Below are 27,759 nucleotides of genomic sequence, written 5' to 3'. Positions count from 1 at the left end.
GGACATAATTATATAACAGTTTCAAGAGAATTTCTTGATATTAATCTTCCTGGGGCTAGCTTGCAGACGCAACATTTAACTTCTCGCTGTTATATAAAATGTTTCGTTCCGAGCACCGCTCGTTATGAGCCCCAGTGAGGTTAACTTGGAAGCGTTACAGCCTCATTCTAACGACATTGATCCCTAGGCTTAGTATTTTTGTTTTGTTTTTTTTCTTTTTTTTTTTTTTTTTTTTTTTTTTTTTTGTTGTTGGGGTGGGGTGTTTTGTTGTTATTGTTTGCTCTTTTTTTTTGCTTTGTTTTGTTTTGTTTTTTAGTTGTATAAAACTTTTTAAATTATGTATATTTTGAACTATGTACGTTTTGAATTATGTGTGTGCACATGAAGCCTGAACGCGAAATCTAGAATAGAACAGTAGAGCGTGAACTCAAGTGTCAAAACCTGAACCTGACATATCACCCCCACAACAACAACTGACAGAAGTGACACATGATGATGATGATGATGATGACGACGACGACGACAGTAAAGACGCATGACTGCTGGTGCCTCTCAGCTGTCAGTCGTTCTCACGTTGATGCAACAAACGCCGAATCATTGATTGAGAGAGTCGCTACCATGGCGAGTGCCAACCGTGCACCGGGGGAGACGGTGTCCACGCTGCTGCTGCTGTTGTCATTGTTGGCCCCGCAGCAACCAACAGCAGCAGACACCGATCTTCCCGCGCTGCACGCACAGTGCATGGCGCCTGCAAGCGCTGCGTGCCAGACGAGTCTTGGGGTGGTCGCGGCGGGGCAGGAGATGCACGTTCAGAGCCGCCAGCCGGCGACCTCGTCTGGGGAGGAAGCGCGCGACACCGAACCGAGGAGTTAGGCGCAGCTAGGCGTAACTAGGTGCAGACAGGCGCCAACAGGCGTGGCCGACGGTGCTGCTGCCTCGCAGATCGATGCCAGCGGGCTAACGGGCATGCTGCTGCAGCAGATAACGCTTCCGCAACAGTCGCTCCATGCAGGAATAAGTCAGCCGCTAAGGGACAGCTTGTGGCAGATTCCCATCAGGTACCGTGTGCCCACTCTCTTCCTCTGTCTGCCTGCCTGCCTGTCTGTCTGTCTGTCTGTCTGTCTGTCTGTCTGTCTGTCTGTCTGTCTGTCTGTCTGTCTGTCTGTCTGTCTGTCTGTCTGTGTGTCTGTCCGTCTGTCTGCCTGCCTGCCTGTTTGTCAAAAACTTAGTCCATATACCCGCGTTTCACTTTCGCTTCACGAGCAGAATTAGCATCGACTTTACCCAGATCCTCTTATAATAGTCATGTACCTGCAAAGACTTGTCGGTTATTCTTTGAAAGTGACATGCACGCCGTCTAATCAGCATCAAGCTAATGAGTCTGTACGTGACGCTCAATATTTCTACCTGACGTGTAACGGTACAGTGTTGGCAGCACGGCCAGCCATCGCGCCGAGTCTTGCAGTCTTACAAATTAAACAAGCAGACGGCCAGCCAAGCTTGACTCTACCACCGTCTGTGGGGAGCTGTAGGTCTGGCAGGCCGTCAGGTGCGAGCTGATCAACACCTGAGGACGGTGACGTCATTGCTAGCCTCGACGTAATCTGCTGATGGGAAGCGTCGTGTCGGGGTCAAACAAACGCGCGGGGTCAAGCAAACACGCGGCTTGCTTTCCGCAATAGTCGTATCGACGTGGACATCCTTTGTCTGGGGAAAAGATGGAGAGTGAATACTGAAGTATTTTGTGTTTAAACAGAAATGAATGTCAGTCCTAATTGTTTTCTAGACCTCTATACATCACACAAAACACTCGAAGAAAAAGAATGTAAACAAACTATCTGGATGTATGTATTCATACACAATTTCCGAAAGACTACAATGATTTTTTTTCCATAGAAAAACTGTTTATTTGTTTTGCTTTCGTAAGCTGACTCCTCAAATCACGTAGACAGTGTGCCTGGGAATATACCAACGTGTCAGAATAACGGTAAACCAGAGCACCAGCGGGCAACAGATATCATTTTCCCTGGGTTCCCTCTCTAAATAATGAACAGGTTATTGATCTTGTCAGAGATTTCTGAGGCTGGTTGAACACATTGGATGGAGAACACTAAGCTACAGAACTCGGTCTTGCCCTTGTTCCAAGGGACACTTCAGTTGGTGGACAGCGCGTCATTGGCCTCAGGCCTGAGACGACTGGGGTTCACGATTTGCATCACATGTATGAACTGTCGGGGCAAAGATTCACTAACCCCGAGGAAATACTAGGATAAATATTGGAGTCTCATTTATGATACTACGGCATCAGAATCCATCAAAATTAGGAATTACTAGGGCGAAGATTCCGTCACACATTTTAGCATCAAATTTATGGACTACAGCCAGGGCTTCACTTGTTTAGCAATTTTATCGTTGGGTGAACGACACAGAATGTTTTCACAAATAGTCATTTAATATCATTATCAAATAATATTCACTTTATACTAATGTTAAGTTCTATTTTTTATATAAGAATGTGTGGACCGTTATCTCCACAAACACGGGAGTAGTGCGTCGATCTACTATGTTACGAAGGTGATGGAAATTGTTTATCTTCTCCATTATCTTCTTTGAATCATCGTCACATTTGAGGTCCGTCGCTGACCGAAAGTCGTTGTGCAGGCCGTGACGGTACTAGAAGACTCGAACACACGTCAGTCCCCTACCACTGGACAACCAGCGCAAACTACTAATGTGAGAATTCGCATCATACCTACTAGAATAAGTTTCGAGTCACACTGATGACCTGGTTAGAATTTTGGAAAAAAAATGATTGGAGTCACACTGGTGATACTAGGGGAACCGGCATCAAGCCAGGGCAAGGAATTGAGTCATATTTGTGAATTATTAAAGACTGGCGTCCATTTTATGAACGAGTCGCATCAAGGAGCTTCAACGTTCGCTCAATGATGCTCAGTTGCTCGTCAAGCCACTCTAGTGGTGTTGTGGAAACGAATTCTAATAATCTTCTCCGGCCATTTCCGAAAGGTTCCCTACGGCCTGCCATGCCCCTATCTGATGCTCAACTCGGCATCCGATGAAAGTGGCTGATAAGAGATCCCTCTCGCAATCCAATAACATAGAATGTGCTGGTCTGTGGACATTTTTGTTTTTGTTTTCATTTTTTTTTTTTATGGAGACAGTACAAACCATGTTTAGCTTTATTCTTCTATGCTATAAATTTGGCGGAACAGTATATCTCAAGCTATTTATCAAATTACTTGTGATTATGTAAAAATAAATTGCGGCCGAAACATTACACATTTTGGTCTGTAGCAAAAAATAATATTTATACTGATGTAAAGATGTACATAAAGCTAGTGTTATGTTGTATGATTTTATATGAAATAAGATTAATGACTGGCTTGCAGCAAAAAGCAAACAATCACAGATATTTGTTGTGTACTTTATTGGACTTAGAGATAAGTTTTATACATATCTGGTTGGACAGTATTCATTGCTGTCACGTATCTTCACAAAACTCACATTTTGAAAAATAAGAGCTGTAAGGGTCTTTAGTTCAAAGTTATGGGATTTCGTCTGTTTACAATGTTGCGAGATAAAAAAAAATGTTGCAGATAGTACTTAGTTTATAATTAATTATGAGCTTTGGGAAAAAAAACCATAAATGTCATGTTTTTGTGTAGACCATCCGAAAATGTATACCCTATCCTCTCACGGTTGCAATTTTAGGATTTGGCTGTGAAGGAACGCAGTGTAAAAAAAATCAGATCACAAAGTTATAGTTATTTTTCGATATGTAAACACTTTTTTTTTTTGGCGATTTTAACGGGATTAACCCTTAAAAGATAAATGTAAAGAGTCCGTTCTAAGAAGAACTTGTCAACGTCGATGTCTTGGTTATTTAAACATTTCATTAAATTAAATATGGATGGCGATTAGTCACCAAATCACCAAAAATGTGTTTTTGTTCACACTGACTGCCAATCTGTGGCCGACATCGACCTTTTTGCTTGAGGAAAGGACTGATTAATTTGTTTGCTTGTTTGTTTTTGTTTTTTATTTGTTTGTTTTTTATTTGTTTGTTTTTGTTTTTTGTTTGTTTGTTTTTGTTTTTTGTTTGTTTGTTTTTTGTACCCCACTTCCTCACTAACCCTACCTACCTTTGTCCGCGCTGAGCTCAAAACTTGGTAAGATTCAAATGAGTTTGAAGCTAATTGTAGAACAGCAAAGTCGGTTAATTTAAGCTCACCCGAATACACACTCACTACGCACAGGCACGTCCCCTACACGCCCCCACACACACACACACACACAGACATCCCATCATCTCCACAAATTTCTCTCAGGTAATAAGTTTTCCGTGAGTTTGTGACATTCTCAGTGAGTTCGCCATGTTAGCTCGTGGCTGGACTCGAGTGCTGGCGAGGTTTTGGAGAGTTGCTGTGCGTGGCGTTAACATCTTACACTTTTATCTCCCAAATCGATTTCTCTTGTCGGCGATGTTTCCCCACTGTTGTCTTTTCCCACAAAGTGGGTTTGTTTAAGTCGTGTGAGCTGGTCTGTGCGCGTGCTAGCTTGTGCCTGGCATCACACACATGCGTGTGTTCGTCCGTAAGGCCGGTCGTCCAGGATTAGCGCCTTGAGACAAAGACAGCTTGAACAAGACTTCATTGAGAATGAATAAACAGTTTGTAGACCTGAGATGCCTTCTTTCTTGTCTACAGGTTTCAGACACTTAGAAGTAGGCATTGTTAATTATTCAGACTAGCTTCTGGCATTGGTATCTTTCCTGAGGACGTCACGGTTGATCAGTCCGACGATTTTCTTTTATTCTGAAGTCAAGCGTTCATTGTAATTAAATCATCCTTAACATATTTTGGGAGTAGAATTAGAGTGTCATGTGTGGATATCCCACTCAGGCGAATAGGGTAAATACAACAACAGCAACTCCGCTTGCAGTTTTGGGTTTCTAAAACAACTCACCACTGTTCACGACGACCGTCATTTAGCGGATTCTTTCACGCAGGAAAATAAACTGACTCTAGCTCGTGACCTCGACAAACCCACGTGACAAAAAAGATTACCAGTGAAGGGACTGGGGGGCTATAGTGGTTTGGTTGACTGACCACATGACATATTTACAGCTTGCAGTCTGCAGAAGGTAAAGATGAAGCAGACTTGGCTACGTCCTTTGAAAAAATAAAAACTAAAAGCAGGTGCGTGGGTGCGCTGGCTTGGTTTATGTGACAAAATCTGTATTCACGCTGAAGGGGATTATTCAGCTTGAAATGACATTTGTTCTATTTTTAACAGAGATAAACTTTTTTGGCATCTACTGCCACATCAAATCATGCAGTTGGCATATTGGAAGTCTTTTCACTGCTTGCAACCTTCTCCCATGTTTTCAACGTTTCATCACGTGGTTCCAATTTTTACAGCGCGATCTCGAAATCGAGGTTGTCGTCGTTCTGACGACAACACTTCAGCGACTGAAAGTAAACACTTGTGTTGGATGTATATGCCGATCATTTCTTTCGACAAAAAAAACTGCAACCTCTCATAACCGGCTGTGCCAGAATCGTATTTTAGATGCCATTGTCAGTGAACGATTTTATCGAGACCATAAATTGTGAGTGGAAAGGATCCGCCATGCCGGTGTGTATCACCTCATCACCATTTGCTACATCCCTTGCCTTTCCCTTTCTAGTCTGTATCGTCCGGCAACAAGCATTCTCGTTAGTGTGTTTCCCTCATTTGTTATGGATTGGGTGTAGTCAGTTTATGTTCCTTTTATGGCCTGTGTTAATGTTTCATGTTGGCAGACAAAGCAATTTCCTGAAAAGGATTGTTAGAGATATTTTGTATTGTATTTGTTATTTGTGTGTAGGATGCTGTAGGAATATCTTTGGGAGACACTTGGCAAAGGATGGAAAAAAATACAAAAAGTAAGGGGGGAGAGGGATGTTGTGAGAACGAAAATAGAAATCATCCAGACGACTGTAGGAGATGTAAGAGATGCTTCGTAAATACAATCAATCAAGCACTGCTGGTACCAGGAGAGGGAAAGTCTTTGGTTATGTGATTAATTCTTCTTTCATTTTCTCCTTCTCTTTCCATTTTTTACGCCTTTATGCATTGTATGTGTGTCAGAGTGTGTGTGAGAGAGAGAGAGAGTGGCTATTTGCAGTTAAAGATTCATCAGAAGTTCTCAGGTTTGTAGACTGTGCTGCAAGAGGGTGAAAGATAGAAAATTCACAGTTTGGACTTTGCCGCCAAAGAAATACCCTTCATATCTACCATGTTGTTTAATCTAAATAATAATGACAAAATAATCTGAATATCTTTTCTGTATCAAATCCGCAACAACAAATATGTCGTTGTACGCTGCACGTGCATGGCACAAGGTCATAGTGTGGCTCCTCTACTCAATTTATCAGAGACAAAAAGGTGAGAAGATCAGTATCAGGAAGAGACACACTTTGACATTTCGTGAAAACAACGGTATCGCTTCTTCAGTTCTCTCAAATCAGTCTTCGCCATTACTCACGTTCACACAGCACAATGAACGCCGGCTGTCCACACGCAGTGTAAGCCCACATCCTGCGGTCTGTTGTGTATTGATCCTCCCAGCTCCTCCAGTCCAGATGCAGGAGAAAGAAAGCATTATTATTTCTAGATTATTCTGCTCTTGGGGAACGGAATGTACATAAGAAATGATTTAGACGTGTTTCCACTTCCAAATCGTTCATGCAAACGCCATGTTTACTTCGTGTCTCACTCTTCATCTTCTAGACATTGGATTACTTGTTATTTGTAGTTGTTAATGTTTGTAATGGCTACATCCGTTATAGTAGAACTTAGTGTAATGAAATATATGCTAAAATTTCTTATTTCACATCACTGATCCTTGGATTCTATCGGTATTCCATTACTTTGTGCTGCCTGTTGTGGAATATAACAGTTTGGCTTTCGAGGCAACGAAGGAGAAATCCACGGATGGTGGTCAAGCCAGTGGGGATCCATTTGAATGGCCTTCCCCAGTACATCATTGGTCGACCCTACCCCAAGTATCAGACGTACAGGATGTCAGACACAGAAGTGTCTCCGGTTGCTGGAAAATAAGAAAGTCTTGTGGCTCCCTTTTTGTAACCGCAACCTTCTCCATCTGACCAACCAGCGGTTGGCTTAGAAAGATCCTTCGGTGGTTTTTTTTTCCACCTAGAAAATTAGTTCCCACCAAGAGAAAATCTAGGTGGACCATTTGTCGTTTTGAATTTTTTTTATTGTTCATTATGTGAAAAGCTGCTATCCACCAAATACAATTCTAATTTCTCCCTCGCTTCCCCTCTACACTGGTAAACCTGCCAACAGCGACCTCCATCCATGGTCTGACAAGCCTGTTTTCTGCACAAGACAACCAGTTTTATTCCTTGATAATTAGTAATTGTCCTCGTATTTCCAGAAATGTTAAGAATGTTAGAACCCGGCGAATCTCCCTTACATGACAAAGAACATTGACATTTTAAGTGAGAAACTTTCTCTTTGGTTTTTTCCCCCCTTAATAATTCACGGCTTGAGGTTACTTCTTCCTTTTTGTCTTCTTGAACGAGAATTTTCCCTTCAAAATTTTGCTTTATCTTTCTTTCCATCCCCCTTCTCTTCCATCCTGCGGCAGCGTTTTACAAATTGAGTTTCAGATTGTTTCTGTCAGCTGTATTTTGTAAATTTATTCTGGTTCAGTTCGTCAATCAAAAGCTCTCTCGGGCACTGGTTCCGCTGCAAATCTCCGTTTCACCCAATTAGTACACGCTCTTGCTCCCCGGCATTGGCCTCAGTAGAGTGCGGAGGGAAACAGTGTAGGTGGAAGTGGTTTGTCTGAATTCTGCCAACAGATTAGTCCTAAAATTAACCGCAATTAGTTTAGTTTAGAAAAAAATGTAAACTGCACTAATCCAGTCAAAACAGTTCAAGGCGCTGGGGAGTGTTGGAAGGTCATTCTGAAGAGGTGAATCAACAGAAGTCGCTTGAAGCCTGGCGGAACAGCAAGGGGAGAGTCTTGCACAAGGACCAGCATCTGGTAGGATAGCTGTAGCCTGGACCCCCCACTAATGATTTCCCCATTTTGTAGTTCATTGTCTCGACAAAGAGGAGTCCAGTCCTGGCCTGGTGTAGTCTGGTTCCTCGCGCCCAGATCGCTCACCTGTGTGCACCGGCCTTTATCGTGGAGGGTCTGCGACCTCGCTGACGCCGTTGGTCGTTATGGTGGCGAGGCGCCCAGGAACAATTACTTAGCACTCGCCTTTCCATCAAAGCATGAGGGTCATCACTCAACTGCCTGCCCCTCCACACACACACATTCACTAGGGCAACCTCCAGGCGCGGAACGTCGAAAAATCCTGTGAAAGTCTCGCCGGAAATGAGGTGATGGATGGGGGGCCCTGATGTTAAGCTGAGTGGCCGCTCCGGTCGTCCTCAAGTTAGAGGGAATCGATGGCTGAGAGATGACCTACATGCACGGTAATTGGAGATTGATGGCAGCAGGCATCGGTAGCTGCCAGGCGCTGAAACTTAAGGAGGAAAGAGAGAAGGAAGGAGGGCGAGCAGCGACAGGAAAGCTGACTGGAAACGAGGTCAGGGAGCGACAGCAACTTGGATGGACAGGTGAGGAGCAGAGACAGTGACAAAGTGTCACAGAGACAGTCACAAAGTGTCACAGAGACAGTGACAAAGTGTCACAGAAACAGTGACAGTGTTGTCTGACAAATAGTGACATCAACAGTGAAAGAGTGACAGTGAACTGACAGTGCAAGGAGAGCGACAAGAGACAGTTGCAGAAACAGAGTCAGTAGTGGACTATGAACAGAGAATATCTAATGGAGAGACTAGCCACCATCTTACCCTCGTAAGACGACTGTCTCAGTATTAGGGATGCTATACTAGTGTATTTTCCTATTTTTCATAAATGGCTCACGTAGAATGTGTATTTCTTTGATTAATTTTTTCTTTTGTTTTTTTTTTTTTTTGAAGGGGAAAACTGCTTTTGTTCTTTGATTTTGAAAATCAAGGTGGTCGTATGTTCATGTTCTATGCTGGCTTATGTCACATTACGAGAGGTAAGAAGGATGCACAGTGGCTTCAGCAAGTTCTGTTACAGTTCTGCACAGTACTTTTAATCAGTGAAAACAAAAATGGTATTGTAATGTACTTAGAGATAGAAACCGAGAGTAATTGACAGTAATAAAATAAAAACAAAAAACCGACAGAGAGGGAAACAGAATTGGAAACAAAACAAAACACAAAGACAAGAAAAGAAACCGAGAATTGTACAGCTATTTTTTTGCCAACTTGACTTTGAAAAATCGGCCATTGATACAAGAGCTGCGTCACCGTGAAAGTTATTTTTCCTGTAACAATAACCTCGCTTTGTGCGACAGAAAGGTACTATTTTTAGAACTCTCACAATATTTATGGGTCTCCCCTCAAGAAAGGACTATGCTAAAGACTCCTCAAAATAGAACATCCCAAGACGGAGAAAGGAGAAACTTTGTGACGGCATTGATCGGCAAATAAGCCGCCATTTAGCAAATGGAAAACGCGAGTAATTCAGAGTGTTTTCTTGCGCAAGGTTTGTTTTGCAGGAGAATATCTCAATAGCTCGTCCACCTTCGTACTGATCGCACGAGGAAACTTCATCCCCAACTCCTTTTTTTTTTTCCTCCCTGGTGGCCAGCGACCATCAACGTTAGAACGTGAATCATAATCGCGGCAAAGTCTCGCCGTTTCTCGCGGAATTTCTCGTACAGCATCCGCTCGTTCCTGGCGTCCAGAAGAAGCGCTAAAAGAACTCCCGAGCGGCGCCAGCACAAAAGCCGCCATTAAGCGCGCAGGCGACATTCCGATGTAAAACCCGGCAAAAATCCTGCTCAGTTACTATAGTAACGGTCTGCGGGAGCGGTTTTCATCCCACCTTAAATCAGCGCGTCTGATGAGGTTCTATGACGAGAGCTTCGCAGTTGAAATATGTCATTGGGACTACACCAAGCTCTGAGTCGATATCTGCTGATGTCGCTAGGGGGCGGGGGAGTTCTGGCCATCGTCAAGCTCATAAATACGTCACAGCTCTTCGTGCGGCGCGAGCGGTGTATCCTCCTTAAGTCTCCTCCAGACGTTACTCAGACGTTAAAGGTCTGGTGGGTACAAAATTGTTTCTAGTGATTGGGTTCAGCTCCAGGCAAGATACTGTGGCACGAACTCTGTGTGCATTATCTCTCATCCCTCCATCATTTTCGTTCTCGAGATATTTATCTACAAACATCATCATGTACAGAAATAGATATAGATGTCAGGAGTGTACACGGATAACGTTGTGAAGGCCGGTGGGAGAGCGGTGTATCTATATACACACGTGACTTTTGACTTTTTCTGTTCATTGTGATATTTGTAGAGGTCTTTTGTAGAGAAGGGAAGCAGGGTATTCACTGAGATTTTGAAAAACATTATCTCGCTCTGCCCTTTACCCAGCCATTAGAAAAAAATATTGCACCCTACTAGACCTTTAAGACTGCTGAGAAATTGCTTCCTCTTAGGTTCAGTTCGCTTCTGTGGCTTTAATTAAGAAGGATTGCTGAATTCACACTAGTACTCTCGTCAGATCAGACTGGTGTTGATTTCGAGCAAAGGAATTAGTTTTCTTTAAACGAAGAAAGAAGAGACACGGACTTTCACCAGCCGCGATGAAATATTGAAACCGTCACGTTGATAACGGCATAGAAATGAGTTATCTGTCCCCACTGACAGTCATAACCAGTCTTCAGATTCATATGAGAAGCCAAAGTTACGTTAACACATAAATAAGAAGTTTGTAATATGTGATTCTGCTAACATAGACTCTATCCCTAGCTCTAGTCTTGAAGACACGAGCTAGAAAAATGAAAAAAAAAATAACGCAGAAAACTCCAACATCAAAAAGGAAATAAAATGGGAAAAAATTGAAATCACAAACTTCGCATACAAAACCACGTTTTAGTGACCGCTCTACAACTTACTGCTAATTACCGAAGTTAATACTATTCAATTAAACAGGGTAGATTGGCTCAGGTTTTCAGTCCCGTACTCGAGTTATAAAGAATGCGCCTACACAATGTCATGAGAGAGCCAGCTTCCGTTGGATATATATCTATGGTCTACAAGGGCCTCGAGCGTAGCTACGAACGGCTCTCGTCTAAATTTTCCCTCTTTTCAGCAGGAAACTGATCCGCCAACATTTTCATCAACCTTTCAGAGCATGACATACAAATAATGTCTTGAGTAATATACATCAGATATGGCACAGACCCATACTCCATGAAATGGCACGGACACAGGAGCAAGGAGATTATTGTTATTAGGATCTTTACTGAAACATTACAGTTCGGCAGTCAGATAATTTGAAGCAGTCATGCCAGAGTCTTCAGCCTGTTCTCCATCTGTTGAGGATGTAGCGAGTGCTGGGTGTGTGGGTGTGGGTGTCCGGTCACCAAGACACGAAGACACGATCGCTGGAGGCGAAGCTCTGGCCGTTGCACTCGCACGCAATCCTCCATTCTGGTTAAGAAAGTCGTGCGACTGGCTTCATCCACTCAGAGATGACAGCTGTAAAAAGGTGAAACCTGAAACTAAGTTCACAGAACCTGGCTAATGTCAGTCCCCTGCATGCCAGCTCGTTGCGTGGTTCAAAATAAGTAAAAATTTTATGTAGAACACCCACGCATGAAAATCGTGAATTCCAAATGAAATGACTCCACACTTGCATGACTTCCTGTCCCCGAAAAAAACAACAACATATGTTTATGCGAAAAGGGAACAACTGGTTTGCTATTTGCCATTTTCGTTTATGAAAATCACTTTTTTCTTCGAGTAAACACTTTTAGAAGTGTCAAAAAGCAGCAGAGATGGTACCCGAGCTGCAATCTTTGTCTGGAGTACCTATAACGATCGTCCGAGAGATTTGTTTCTCATCAAAAGAAAAAAAACCGGACTGCTTGTCTTCTTCACGCTCATCGCACCGCCGCTAAACGCAAGCAAACGTCTGCGACCAAAAACAAAAATAAATAAAAGCTCAACATTCAAAGCCGGGAAACTGTGAAGCCGGTGGCTGTCTGCTGCAGTCACGTCACGAAGCCTCTCTGATTTCTCCTGCAGCGGCATCTTCAAAAGCATCGGACTTCCGCTGATTTCAGCGCGGCACAGAACCTATTTGCCATTGATCTGGAGATGTCTCAGGGGAGACCACAGCAGCCCGCACTAGGGTTAATTAGTTCCCCTGACCTCTCCCTCTTTTTACCCTTCTGCGTTCGCACCTCGCTCTCGGCCCGGTCTTGCCCCCGTTGACTGTTTTTGACGTGTCACGTCACGGGTGCGTGCACAGCAATACTCTCGTCTATCTGCTGGGATGGACGATGTTTGACCAGTCTGGCATTGTGTCTCTTCTTTATCGCAAGCCGTTGTTCGTTTATATGCACGACCATAACAGGCGAGAACACACACATGTATACATTTTAGATAAGATTTTGTATCCAATTAGAGAGAAGATGTAATGATTGGGTGGCTTAGACATCACGGAGATGAAGAAAAAAGAGGAAAATAATCATCGTTTTTCTTTTCTCTTTTTTATTTTTTTAATTTTTTATTTATTTATTTTTTGTTTGTTTGTTTGTTTTTTTTTTGTTTTTTTTTTTTTTTGGGGGGGGTTGTTTTTTGTTGTTTTTTGTTGTTGTGTTTTTGTTTTGTTTTTTTGTTCTTTGTTTCCTTTGTTTCCGAGTGATACTGGTCCAGCGACAACAATTTTCTTGTGAGCAACGCATCATTTCACTCTCTCTCTCTCTCATTTCTTTTCTTTTCTCTTTTTTTTTTTTTTTTTTTTTGACAGCTAAAATAAAAATTAGTATGGAAATTAGGAGAGAAACTAAAGCTAGATGAAAATAAAAGTAAATGCCATTAAAGCTAACCCAAGTGTAGCATTTTTTCTTTATTATTGGGTTAAGTTCATTTTTCAATAATAACTGCCAAAATATGAGTAAATATGCTTAATTTTCAAGATAAAAACCTTAAAACAGCGGCATTCTCACCTGCCACTAGGAAAGCAGAATAAAATTACCCGCTACACTGGAGAGCTCCACTGCGTGACGTGTAACCACGAACTAATATCCCACGTTCAGGGGTCAATGCACAGAATATTGCGAGATGATCTTCCATACAAATGTCATAATAACTTTCAGATATTTTTGGATGCAGAACTTTACTGACTTATCAAAGATTCCTGTGGATATCAAAAGTCTCGTTAAATTTCATCTTCGCGTTGCTCTTCCGAAACTCGGGTCGTCTTCTGGCTCGCCGAGACTGACAGCGGAGAGTGAGTCTCGGCAGACAGACACATAAACAAAGCAGAGATCTTCATATACAAATCTCTGAACAAAGTCAATTCACTGGTGTTTGTAGCCAGTATTTTTAGGAAACGACAATAAATACAAACTCCGTCTGAGTGTCGACATCGAGCGGCAGCTCATCGTGTCCTGGTCTGTTTTCTTTTAAGCAGGATTCCATCTTTCCTCTCCAAATTTAGCTCATGCAGATGAGGCTATTTTTAGATACGCTACCCTTTCATCGCTGTTTTCTTGGCAAATGCAGGTGTGATTAACAGAAAATCATTAATATAATTTTTCTCCTGCTTCTTGTGAAAACTTTATACTGTATTTCCAATGATTTTTGCTGAGCACTCGGATTAGCCTTTAAGATAACAGCGGATAGAAAAGGGTTTGGGAAGACTGACGAAAAGCTAGATGAAAATGTTTGTGTGCACCTACGTCACTGCACGGCCAGAAACAGGTAATGAACTTCGAAAGAAAAAGGTGCTGTGAGAGATCAAATTTAGTTCAGTCACTCTGCTAGGATGCAAAGAATTTTTTTTTCGGGGGAGAGAGGGTTAGTGGGGAGGACTTCATTGCTTCATTGCTAGGCAACCGTTTAATATCATTAAAGACCGGCGACATGTTGCCAGATGGAATTCGCCTGCAAATGAGAATAATTTTGCAAATAGACGGGTTAGGTTGCAAGGGGAAAAAAATTATCCATGGTAGCGGCCAGTAAATGGGGGGCACAACACGCAGTGACAAGCACACTCATGCAGCAGGAGGCGGGACATTCCAGGGTAGTTTTCCACCCTACTCTCGCTCGGCCTGTCCCTCTGTGCTATCTGGCGCTGCTGACAGAGAGGAGAGAAAAAACTGTTGATATTTAGTATTTTTGTTGTTCTTTACATGAATCTCCGTTCATTCACTAACACATACATTAATGTATGTGTGTGAGAGAGAGAGAGAGAATGTATAAATGTGTGTGGATGATGGATTTTCATTTTTGGCTCTTGCGTGCTCGTGTGCATGTGTGTGTGTGTGTTTTATATGTATTGTGCTGTATTTAAACTTCATATTCAAGATATTGAAGACTGAGGCACGTCGACCCACTTACTCCAATTAAAGACAAACTTATTCACTCTTCTTTCTTGACAATGCAATATTCACCTTTTCTCCTCTTTTTCTTTTGCATGACCTGTGAAGTCTCCTGAAGGCACATCTCAAGAATAGCTAACAAGAAACAGTCTTATTCCGTTTCCACCTTTGTCTGCATCGTGCCCACGACCAGAACATGTCTGAAGGGCAAGCAGCTTTTTACCGGTAATTTACTTTCCTCCCATTTCGTGGAGAGACTATTTCGGAAGCACCTTGGGTCGATGACGGACATTGCATAGCAACAACTAACTCAGACTCTGCACCCAGCCCCCGGGCATTTGCGTCACTCCACTCGTGTTACCCATAAACACTGGGAACTTTATTCACTGTCATTACTTTAAAGGACTAGTATGGTCAATTTTCTTTTAATGATTGGATAAACTTCAGTGAAAGACACTATTTGCCCAAATCTCTCCTTCCGTTCTCGAGTACACGTCTAAAAATATCCACATGCGCAGAAATAGTTCAATGACACAAATATTAGGATTGTGTATGTAATGAAAATGAAACTAGGATCAGATATTAATCAAGGATATTTGTGTACAAACGTGAGTTCAAGATTTTGATATTTTCTGTGCAGAGTGATGTGTTTGAGCCTACCTTTGATGGTGGATAAAATGATCCCTCAATCAACTTTATTATTGTTATCATAATCATTATCATCATCATCGAGACGATTTACATCCTACTCGATCTTTAAACACAGTAGTGAACAGATCCTTGTAGGCAAGAATGCGCTGATGAATGTTTACATGTCGAGTTAATGTTATCTTATGAAAATTCTGTTTGACATTGTCATGTTGTATTTAGTGTACAATGCAATGAAGCTTCTTCACGAATCGGTAAATGTTATTATTTTACTAAATTTAGCTTACAACATGAACTTTTTAGCCGTTGCTATTTTCAATCAATCAGGTATCGCCTGAAAGACAAGTCGGTCAAAATTTGATTGTTAATAAAAGAAATAATGAAGATTTTGAAAATATGAATGAACTCTTGTATAATCGTGTAATGAGATTGACATTTTTAATATTTGTTTCTTTAATTGAATGCAGTATTTTTTCTTTGACTCTGAATGCAAAGAGAGTCTGGACTTCATGTCACATGTGGTTATAGGGTTGTGGAGGCAGTCTGGTGTGTCTTGGAGGCAATATCAGCTCTCAAATCGAGTGAACCTCACCAACGTTCCTCAGCCAGTCTCAATTAGACGATGCTGGGAAATGTTAGCTTATCTTGGGAGACCGAAATGGAGCTTCTAAATAAAGGACCCATTGACACTGTGGGTTTTTTTCGGTGTCTGTACGAATGTCTGGAGCATCGACAGCACGTGTGACGCACGAGCATCTGACAAAACGAGACGAACGCAGACGCCAGGAGACATTCTCCATTTTCAGCAGACTGCCACTAAAAACCGACCTTGTGGTAACTCGAGTGTTTTTGCCTTTTAATTTGTGGAGGGGATGGTTGTGGTTGGGCATTATAGTCAAGATACAAAGTGCTAGGGGGCTCTTTCCAAGAAGGATATCTCAGGATTTATTTTTTGCCACGAGTCTCAAGTCTTGGTTTTACCGACGGTTCTTTCTCGTTAGCTGGTCGTCTTGTAAAAGTTCTTTTATTCGCATGATTTCAATTTGAATCTCCAATGTCCAAGCAATATAATTTTGTATTATTCCAGACTAAAACATGTATTTTGGGTTCTCTGTTACTCTTTTTAAATGTAGCGTTGTTGTATACTCTAGATAACAGTCCATGGTTCTTTATCAACTAAGCATGGAATGTTCTCTTCATCTACCTCCTTTTTAAAGAACAAAAATTGCCAAAGTCTTTGCTTATTTCTCGATAATTGATACAGACTATATAGATTTATCATGACGGTTTGTGACTTTGGTGAGAAATATTTGTTGATGAATGGTTCACTAACATCCGGGCCACTAACCTTCCTGTTCACCAACATCCGGGCCACTGTTGTGTTGTCAAGACAGGAAGACACATTCACTAATTATCTTTGTCGCTAACTGCAGTAATGTCCAATCTAAAGCCATATCAGCCATAGCAGAAATTATACCCCACTTCCCCTACTCCAAAAAAAAAATTTGGATCAGTAGATACACTAAAAAGATATACCGTACTAATCCATGTCTGGCTGGAATCAAGTGACCGGTGTACACGGTTATTTTACGTCGACACTACCGCCTAACAGGCACCAAAAATGATTCTAAAATAAAAAGCATTCGTGACTGTGCATCCATTCCTTTCATCACTTCGTCGATCCCTCCCTCTCCCCTAACCCCACTGCTTGTATATGGTGCAAGCGTGTGTCTGTGTATGAAGCATTGATTATATTTGAGCTTGTACATTTTGTTTTGTTTGTTTGTTTTCGAAGCTGATGACTCTTGGACTTAAACTTTTAGAAACACACAGCATTAAGTCCGATAATCCATTCGAACCAGAATTCCTCAACGCTTGATTCCTCTCTGTCATTCGCTTACTTCTACATGATTACAACCTCCCCCCTCTCCTCCCAAGTCCCTCGCGGGCATCAGTGTGGCTTCGATTCGAGAACGAAGGCTTAGGCACTACAATCGAAGTAATTATTAATGAGACAGGACAGCGTTCATCTTTTTTTTAACGGAGCAGAGCTCCAGAATGAGAAGGGCGTTGACGCCACTGCCTCCAGGTCATTTGCCTTGCCGGGTATTCTACTGTCACGCAAGTGATGGGCTGCTGGGGGATTGATGTAACGGCCAAAGAGAGGATCGAGGATCACAGAAGTACAGTGAAGAACAGGAAGTGAAACGAAGACATGCATATAACACATCGGATGAGATCCTTGTCAGAACATATGTCGATCGCCGATTAGCTTCATCTGATCTGGAATTATATTTTAACCAGCTGGGACGTCTCATTTTATTTAAAAGACATGATGATGAATATATTTTATTTTTACTAACATCTTTTTTGATCTCTTTTTGTTTAAAATTCTCTAATTTGCTTTGGGTGCTTTTCGGTTGCAGGACGTTGTACCACCTTCAAGATGTAAGTCGCATTGCAAGCAGCTCTATCCTCGTCTATCCCTGACAACACAGATGAGTATTCCATAGAGACACTGAACTCAAGCCTTTTGTGGATTTCAAAAACATGCAACGCCTGGAAGAGGGCAACAGTGGCTCGAGGACGATGCTGAGTGGCCGCAAGCGACCGCCGGAAGAGGAAGAAGACGATCGGGAAGCTCGCGGCGTCATGGCCACCATTTCCGGTATGGGCGCCGTCGCCACCGGCACCTTCATCACGGGGCTGGCGATGTTTCTTCTCGCCTTCGCCTCCACAGACTGGGTGGGCATCGAGGACGGTCTGGCCCTCTCCTTGTGGCGCTCGTGCTCCAAGAGCTACGTGGACGGCGAGTGGAAGTGCGAGCCGTGGGAACGGACACCTGGTAAAACCTATTTGTCTGTTCATCTTATTCTGTCCATTCACATTCTTTGTATTTTGCCAAAATGCTATTATCTTGTCAAAGGAATCATGTCGTTGTCTTTGGAAATTCTAACTCATTTTAGTGTTTAAACTTCTGTTTATGTGCTCAGTTGAATACAATCTCAAACCAGGATATGACAGGTGAAAGTAAAATGAGGGGTGTGGGAGGTAGATGATGTACTTTCTTCACCAATGAATCTTTTGGAATACTCACTGAAGTACAGACCAAGGAGTTCAACATACTTTGGAGCCACTCTCTCCCAAAACGGTAGTTCCACGACAGATATCCACATCAGATGGCAACAGCAACATCGGCAATGGGTGGGCTAGGTATGGTCTGGCTTTGGTTTGGCCACATGACCCGACACGACTGTTGGAGACAGTCTTTCAATATACTTTGTAGGGAAGTCAACGCCGAGGTGCCTAGAGGAAGAACTGGCTTACGAATATTAAAGAAGGAACTGGTTATCCGTGCAGGACACCAAGACACCATCGCCCAAGACAGATGGAGGGCCTTGTCAGCTGCCACATCTGTCTCTGTGCTTCCCACGACCAACGACCGGTACCAGTCAAGGGGCGTGTGAATGAATGAAAGGAAAGGAATGAATGAGCGTCTAGAACAGCAATGAGGCAAAAATCTTTGGAAAAAAATCGGCCCAAGGTTCCTAGCAAACAGAGCAGCAAGTATATGCTTATCCTCTTTTCATGACTGGAGCCTTCATATTTATTCTTTGTAGGATAACTGAGCATTGCTACCTGTGGCGAACACACATGAAAGAACAAGGATTGAGAATACGGTCTTGTGGTGATGTGTTTAGTCATCACCTCGTAATACATCCTCAACAATGCAAATAAGTAGATCTTCGTATTTACCGTTTGCGATTTTAAAATAACTTGTCTTAAAACTGTTCAAATCAAAAGTTATGGATATTTTATTATTCCCGTTGGTCATTTATAAGGATGTAAACATTTTCGATGTCTGTGCCAGTTTTAGAAGAACATTAAAAAACCTCTTACTACTATTTTTGAAACAAAACACAGCTGGGGCTATTTAACGAAAAAGCTCTTCTTTCAAAATATAAAGCATTAAAATGCTATCAGCATAAAGTTTTAATGCGAATTGATTGATAAAATATAGGTCAGAAAAAATTAAATTTGAAAATATATATATAATAACAACGATAAATACTCTATGGTTAAGTATTGAATTTGAAAATTCAGTAAATGTAAAAGGTAATGGAGTGTTGAATTTTCGTCTATTTATTGAAAGTGTGTACCCGCCCCTCACAACTATAGTGAATCTTCACGACCGGAAAGTGCTCTCGGCTGTCTCAAGCAATCCATTACAGGGCGTTACATGGTTAAACGGAGACGATCCAATTAGGAGAAAAGGGTAGTCCTTCAGGATTTTCGGTCTTTGGGGTGTGAGGTGTTAAAGAGCGCACTTTTCTCACGGACAGATATTTTTGTGAGGGTGGTGCCCATGTCTCCACTCTTCATTTCTTCCTCCAACCAACCCCCACACGTGCGCCAGGAAACTGTTCAACAACTGGGTCAACAGGGAGACGTGCGCTGCCTCAGCCGAATTTCGAACTAACCTAGTGTGCTTGCCTCCGGCTTCGAACGCTGGTTCTCTTCTTGACTACCTCCCCTCTACCCACATAAAAATAAATAAATAAAAAGGTAAACCCAGTCTTCCTGAATCATTGGATTACCTTTCCTTTAACACCTATGAAAAGAAAAAAAACACTCAAGCACGCACGCGCGTTCGCCCCTTCACTCCTTATCCTTAAGAGATGACTGGTCGTCTCCGAAGTGGTGATACGTTAGAAACGTGGATAACAGAACCCATTGCAAAAGAATGAAAACAAAATGCGTTTTGATGAGCTCGTAGTGGACGTCATGGTAGTACCTAGTTTTCTGGTTCAAGAAATCTGGATTTCCCAGGATGCTCTTTCTAAATGAGTAGGCCATCACCGTTCCTGGAAAATAATTGAAGACGCTTCACGCATGACTAGTGCCGTGGTGCACGATCCCTCCAACCCTCCCTTCTCTGATGTCGGCTTACACACCGGCAGGGAGGCATGGGGTACAGCATGGCGAAATTGACAGTTTCTTGTATTTAGCTTCTTTGATTTCTGGGGGAAAGAGGATGGCCTTTTGTAGACCCTAAAATAAACATAGATGCTAGTCGTATGCCTAGTAGTCGGATTGAAGACTTTGGTCTGTATCCGGTGTGTGACATGTCTGTTAAAGGCACGAAATGGCAATAAATAGGTACGATGTCCATTCAAAAGGCAGGAAAGAAGGGATCGTCAACTCTCGAATAGCCTCATCGAGAGCTTGATCGACCAGTTCATTCCCGGTCATGTCTTCAAATCAATTTGTAAGGAAAGGTTGTCGGAACACTTTGACAGGTCAATCTTTTGAAAGTCTGACACATGCCTTATACAAATATAAGCATAGGCGGTAGCTATATACACACACATAGATTGTTAATTTATAGTAATTTCAATCGTTTAAAAATAGTTACTTAGCTGTTTGTTTATTTGATTTTTGTTTATCTTGCTTCTGGTAAATTGTGTCTTTATTTTTTTAATGTCTGATATTTTTTTTTTATTATGATGAATTATCAGAACACGACTGCATTTATAGCTGAGCCTGGAACCTTTCTAAATTCGAGTGGAGAAAGAAGATAATGACTAGTCAATAGGCAAATTGATCTCGGTGCAATACCAATGGCATGTCCATTTAACCCCAAACGTGCAATTTCCTTTCAAATAACTCCTCTTGCAGAAATTTTTTCAGCAATGAAAGCAAAAAATTCATAAAGATTTCACACTAAAGCAAAGCAGGGTTTCTTGGCAAAAATGAAGTTCCTGAATTGAAGGCGAGGAAATCAATATCCGGCAGTTTGCTCGCTCCGGTCGGGATGCTCCAGAAGCTTCGCGGAGGCTCATGGTCCAGGAGCAGAGGTCGCCATTTTGTCCTCGCTAGCAACGCAGAGATTTTCTCTTCTTCTTCTTTTTTTTTTTTTTTTTTTTTCTTCTTTTTTTCTTTTTGGATAGCTTTCAATCCCTTTTCTCAAACAGGAAAAAAGCTTTGAAGAATACTTTCTGCTAATCTCATTAGGCTGAGACGCTTACACACTTTAGAACCTCAGACCAAACAATTGTGGATCACAATAGAGATTTTGTTGCCTGTAGGTATCGAAGTGTATGTAAAAATATATGATGATTTATTGCATTTACTTGAGACCTAAATGTTTCTCACACACGCGACAATGGATTTAAAGATTGATGCTTATATAATAGACTTTAGAAAGACCATTCTTCTGAGTGAAATGAGTACAAGATCCTACTTGTATATTTTGTTTTTATTTCAGCACGTATAATGTACAAATAATATACAAATGTACAAATAATATATTAAATATACAACATGCACAACATATATCAAATACAAAAAGCCAATGGTTAGAGGTAAAAAGACTGAAATGTCATTTCCTGCATTAATGAGGGAAAGGGAAAGGAAAGGGAAAGGCTTCGTCGCAGACTGCCCCATGACAATGCCAAATAATCAACATTTATTGACAGTTTTGTAAAGGTTAATTCATTCATCTTTCACTTTATATTGAAAAATAAGTTATGGAAATGAAAAAGAGCAAATGCTGCAAAGATATTTTTAATGAAGCATGAAAGAATGATGGAGGCACCAAAGAATTCGATTTAAAAACGAAAAAAAAAGTGTGTAACTAATAGGGACAAAGCAAGTAACCTTTATCAACCTAATTTCCAATCTTGCATATCACAGATGCAAATATAATTCTTCAATTTGGAGCAGAAAATGCTTTCAAAGACGTAGTTTGGGAAAACAAATCTTCTCGGACGAATTGATATTAGTTATGGGTGATACATAGAACATAGCATTTTTAAATCTCTTATTCCTTTTGGTTAATTTCCAAACTGAAAGTGTTTTGCAAAAAAAAGTGCTTGATAAATGTGGTTTTCGAATCGGGAAACAGTAGATTTGGTTTATAAATGATACAAATTCTGTCTACACGCACTTTTCTGGAAGTCTGTTCTCTGTGTGGTTTTTAAAATTTTATTTCTCGTTGCCTCCGTGTTACCAGAATAGTCTGAAGTGTGTCCATAATAGTCTTGAAATAATAAAGACATGCATTTCTACAGACTTCGTGAGGGCTGCTCAGGGCTTCTGCGTGGTGGGGTTACTGACCTTCGCGGTTTCACTGGTCATCCTGGTGGCCTACCTGGCCGTGCCCTTCCTACAGGAGACCCGTGGCATCCTCATCGCCTTGTGTCTTCTTACCTTTTCAGCAGGTGAGTGACCCACGTTAATTTTATGGAGAAGCACAAGCATTCACGTATTTCTGTTTATGTAAAAGAAATAGAAGTCCCCAACCATCCTCTGTCTACTGTGAACTAAATAAAATAAAGAACTGAGAAAGAAGTTGCCGCTAGAGAAGAAACTTCGTGATAAAATTTTCAGCATTTGAAAAGGTCTGTGGCGTCTTGTCACGCGCTGACCCGACAAGCTCGGACAGAAGTGACCAGACTAATCGTTGGATCAGTCGTTCCCTGTGACATCTAATACGACAAAGATGTAATTGCATTTCCTTGGCTAGGACGGTCGATGGCCAAAGAAATAAATCGAGTGGAGGGTCGAAGAATTCCAGGCCAAATCAAGTCCAATTAGGAACAGTCTTTTTTTATTACTTTTTCCTCCTTTTTTCCCTCAAGCGGTTTGGTCTGCTATCAGTTTTCACAGAACATCAGGACAGTGTGTGTCGTTTTTATCCTCTACTGACATTTTCAGGTCCAAGAAACACGTAGTATAAATGATGTGTATATTTTATATATTATAATATTATATATAATGGAATTTCTATTCCACATATCACACACACACACTAGGTAATTCAAACCAGCTCACAAAACGGAACATACTTTCCTGCCTCCATCACTTGTTTATTCATGCTTGTCATTTGCTAGTCGAATGGTCTGATAATCTAATCACCGTTGCAAAACACTGACTGCTGCTTTGATCAACAGGTTGCATGGTGCTGATGGCCTTAGTGGTGATGGGGGTCAAAGGGCGAGACTTTTGTGACGACATCAAGCGTGACGACTGGGTGGTGCTCATGTACTTTGCTAAGGGCGTGGACACGCTGGGACCCTTCTTCGTCGGCTGGTCTTTCATCGTCGCTGTCATCGCATCCGTCATTACTCTGGCCAGCTTCGCCTTCTGCATGGTGGAGTTCATCCGAGTGAATGACGTCATGCAGTGACAAGGAAAGAATTCCAAATAAACAATTTTGAGCAAACAAAAACGAAAAAAACCCGAACACACGGATTCCAGCTGTTCCAGTTTGTGACTAGGTGATTTCAATCGCCTTTTTCTGTACCCAGGAAGCCTCCTCCACCAGTCTGTCGTTCTGGCCCAGTTCGAGTGACTTTGCGACGAGCAATGTTCTCACATATATATATATCTTACACTTCTTCTGCTAACTTCAGGACGTGTGTGTATAGCCTGCTACATTTATCAAGCAGCTCACCCAGCACTGAAGGTGTGTCAGAATCATTCCAGCTTACACATCGGCACCTGCCTCCGTCACTTGCTCATTCATGCATGTCATGAGTGGTGAAGCAAATTTCCGCCATCTTTGTCACCCAACGCTTCTATTTTATGTCTTTATTTATTTATTAAACATGCTGTTTTGTCCTACCCACGATTCCTCAGTCTCAGGTGACTTAAGCATCCTCTTGTGAATTTATTTACTGTCAACGGTGAATTGATGTTTATGTTAGTATTTGGCCAACCAGGTTTTCAGAAATATGTGTAGACATGCTGATTGCACCTTGCTGTGTCTTTCCCTTGGTACCAATACCTTTGATGGCACAGTTCTTAGTGGCAGGAGTTTGTTTGCTGCACAAAGCTGCTGAATGGGTTACACTGACAATCAAAGATCTCCTTAGTCGGCAGAATAAGACAATAACAGCTTTTTGAAGCTGCACGACTTGTTCTCTCTTCAGCATCCAAAACATTGCACGCAAGTGAAGACATTTATTTTGATCATATAATGGTTTCTTTTGATTACAAAATGCTTCTTTTCCCTTTGTGACAATTGAAATTATAGGAATTAGAGCCAAAGTAGCTGTGATGACAATACCTGCATGTTAAGTAATAATACCGGAGCTGCATGTATAATTTTATGTTTATATATTGTCATGAGTTTGCAGCATGCTGTCACACATACATCCACATTCATGCGAGTGCAATCACTCTTTAAACAATCATCTTCGTGCAAAAGAACCAGACAAACTTTAAAGTCATATTAGCATTCCGTAGTTTAATTACGATGTCTCATTAATTGATGTCCTGAAACTGTCATTAAGGACATTTTTTGTTTCCTAACATTTACAAGCAGAGGTTCTTGGTCATTCCAGGTAAGACGCACACGTTCACCTATCATGATGTTGTTGTATAATCCAGAATCACTTCGTTTCAGCCAAAGAGCAGTTTCCGATACCCTCATTCCGAATTTTAATTTCTGAAATGATTTTTGTGATGAAAACTGACTGTTCCTGTGATTTCTTTGTGGTTGTGAGTTTGTAAAATGAGAATGCATATTTTTATAACCCTTGCTCAAAACTTGTATAGTTTCTTTAGCGCCATCTTTTGTGTTGTATTAATTCTTCCTTTACACTAGTTAAATGATCTCATGTATGTATCTTCTTTCCCCAGCACCAACGGGACTCAAAACCCTTTACTTATATACATACAGGCGCAGAAGTACACACCTTTTCGGCATGGACATAAACATTCATAACACACACATACACATTCCCGTGTCATGGAGATTGAGAGAAATAACTCTTTCTGAGTGGTTCTAAAGCAAATGCTTTACTGACTCTTTAATTGATTTGAATCGGCTTAACGGCTCAGCTAGCCGTCTAACCTCATCTGATCTGATGCAGAAATTAATTAGTTTGGCTCTAATTTCCTCCTAAACTTGATTGACAGCAGTATTGCGAGAGAAACATATAACTCTCAGGACACATCACTAAAAGACCTGTGAATAATAAGTTCGCTGTTTTTTGCACAAGAGTCAGAAACGGGGAACATTTTTTATGCGTACAAATTTTCAAGAAGTCAGAACAAACCTGGTAGCCTTCCACATCAGATCAGAAAGTTAAGTTAAACAAGTATGTACACTCTCTTCCTAGCATGGCCCACATGAAGTGATAATTTATACTTTTCACCTACTTTGTAAGTTGGCGCTGCTGTATTTAGTATTGCTTTTGTCGGTAATGTACATCAATACTAGCAGGCTCGATGAAAAGGCCACAATTTTTTATTTTGTTTTGTTTTGTTTTTTTTTTTGCAGTCAGCGATGTTTTGTGCCAGTATGAGTGTTCTGCAGACATTTCTATGCTTTAAATGCGGATTTTTCTCAAATACTTTGGTCAGCTTATCTGTCTGTTTACTTGTTATTGTTTTCATATCTATCTGCTGACCAGTGTTCACTTTGAAGACATTTGTTGAACCTTTTTTGAAATGGGAAAGGAGTTACGGATTTTTAAGTGCTCCTCTCGATCACAAATTATTTTGAAAGAGGATCCATTAATAAACATCTTATAGTTGAAAGCAATTTTTTTTTTTGTTTTGTTAATTATGGGACCAGAGGCCTTCAGATACGGTATCTAAAATCTAACTACAACGTCAGTGTACCTGGGGGCCTAGCCGTGATATAGCCTTAGTTGCTGGCACGGTGCAAAACTCAACTTACCATTTGGGAGGGGGGGCTTAGGGACCCGGTGAATTTTATCTTTTGTGCACTCATTTGTTTCTGTTGCTATCAATCGAGTTTAGCGACAGACTGTTTGGTTTGATGAACTTGTCTGTGCCAATGAAATTCACTTGACACTGTTCGCATTGGTCTTTATAGTAAATAAACTGTCACTGGTGTCGACTGTATTTATTTTAAAGCGATCGACAGGGACTGAAGGAGTGAAAGAATAGTAGGAAGGGAAAGATTGAATTTTTATCCGGTAAACTGTACACAGAAAAACTTCAAACGTTCACAGCAAAACGTTTAACAGCTTCGGTCACAGCGTTAAGGACCTTCTTCATCGGAGTAAAATGGACAGAACGTTAGACCAGGAGTAAAGACGCTTTTACACAGATGACCAGTTTTACACTGATTGTAACGTTTTATTACACATTGTCTGCAAGTCATGATTTACCACTTTTAAAGACTATTTTTAATCATTAGTGGGGTTTTTTAAATTTTAAAAAATCTAGAGTTTCATATTGTTAGTCCCTCCAAAACTTTACAACAGATACCCCCGCGCTGTCATTTTTAGACGTTCGCTGATATTAGATCATAAGTTTTAAATTTGTCATGATGAAAGCACTAAAAAAAATCCCGAAACATAAAATATACGATTTATAATGTTGTTTACCTTGAAATTGTTATCTTATCGTCAAACTACGCTTCTCGCGATGATAACAAAGCATGTCAAAGAAACAAGACATCGCGATGCATGTTGAACGTAAACACACGCATACACATACACCCGGGTGAAAGAACCACTGGATCGTGAGTGTAAGTGCGTGTTAGAAAGTCACATAAACAAGCTACAGATGACTAACGATATCATTGAAATCAGTCTGAACTCACAACAATAAGTGTGTACAACAGACCCAGAACTCAACATGAACTTTATCTTGCGCGAGAGAGAGAAGGAAGGGAGACAACAACAGTTTACATAATAGCGTGAAAGGACAAAGGGTGACCTCCCCTCTTGTTTTGACATCAGGCAACAGGCCTTTATTCGCATTTATTACTTCGTAGAAAATCTTAAATGCACTAAAAACGGTGACCACGAATCGCTTCGCTATAATCTTTTACATCCTTAGCCCATCTGGATTTGAGGTGTATCCTTTCCTAGTGAGCACTTCTTAAAAGTCACTTGACTTTAGAACCAGAATGGTCAACCCTCGATCCTCTCAGAAAATTATATTTTACCTCATTAATTATTCAATTTTGAAGTGATTGTTTTCAGCAGGCGTTGAACTCTTTTAACAAATGTGGTCATGACTTACAACCACTATTACACGTCCATAGTACAACACAAGAAAACCGCCAGACTCCCCGACCCGGTCAAAAGGGAGAGTATACATGTGCTCAAGGTCTAAAACGCACAAGAAATTTCTAATTTTAACACTTTAGGCGTTAAATCTATTTCGATAATCAATTTTATAGTTTTTTACGTTTTTAATTTTATACAAGCATTGTGCACAATGCAATTTTAGATTTTTAAAACTAAATTTATTTTAAATAAGATAAAACCATGCAGGCGTTTGGTTCTCGTCACAATGGCGCAACGCACATCAGCGGTTTTTTGTTTGTTTGTTTAAACTGGCCCTGATGTCAGTAAAGCCTCTGAACACGAATACATATCTCAATGATAGATTGAGACGTTTGACGATTGATTCGACCATTTACCGATTCGACCACGACTCTTATAGTAGATTTGTCCACAACCCAGCGAGTGGATTCTACAAGTTGCCTCAGTCGACTCGACTATATATACCGAGTTAATATTATTCAGAGTAATGACACATTCGTTGCTCATTGTATTTAAACAAAACCAAACTACATTTTCTTTCAATAGAAAGCAGTCGAGTGAAATATACGTAGGTCATAGGCCAATCG

The 27,759-nt window shown here is 41.1% G+C and overlaps 1 protein-coding gene across 1 annotated transcript; it reads left to right on the top strand.

Moving 5' to 3' along the window:
- The first annotated feature begins 519 nt into the window (after positions 1-519).
- LOC112574396 lies at positions 520-26,008 on the top strand. The gene is made up of 4 exons (XM_025255450.1): positions 520-1,058; positions 17,561-17,979; positions 22,208-22,357; positions 23,090-26,008. The coding sequence occupies exons 2-4, from the start codon at positions 17,685-17,687 to the stop codon at positions 23,323-23,325; spliced, it is 681 nt and encodes a 226-aa protein (XP_025111235.1). The 5' UTR covers positions 520-1,058; positions 17,561-17,684; the 3' UTR covers positions 23,326-26,008.
- The last annotated feature ends 1,751 nt before the right edge of the window (positions 26,009-27,759 follow it).

The sequence above is a fragment of the Pomacea canaliculata genome, linkage group LG10 (assembly GCF_003073045.1).
Source record: "Pomacea canaliculata isolate SZHN2017 linkage group LG10, ASM307304v1, whole genome shotgun sequence".
NCBI classification, from domain to species: domain Eukaryota; kingdom Metazoa; phylum Mollusca; class Gastropoda; order Architaenioglossa; family Ampullariidae; genus Pomacea; species Pomacea canaliculata.
This window is presented reverse-complemented; position numbering and strand designations above follow the sequence as displayed.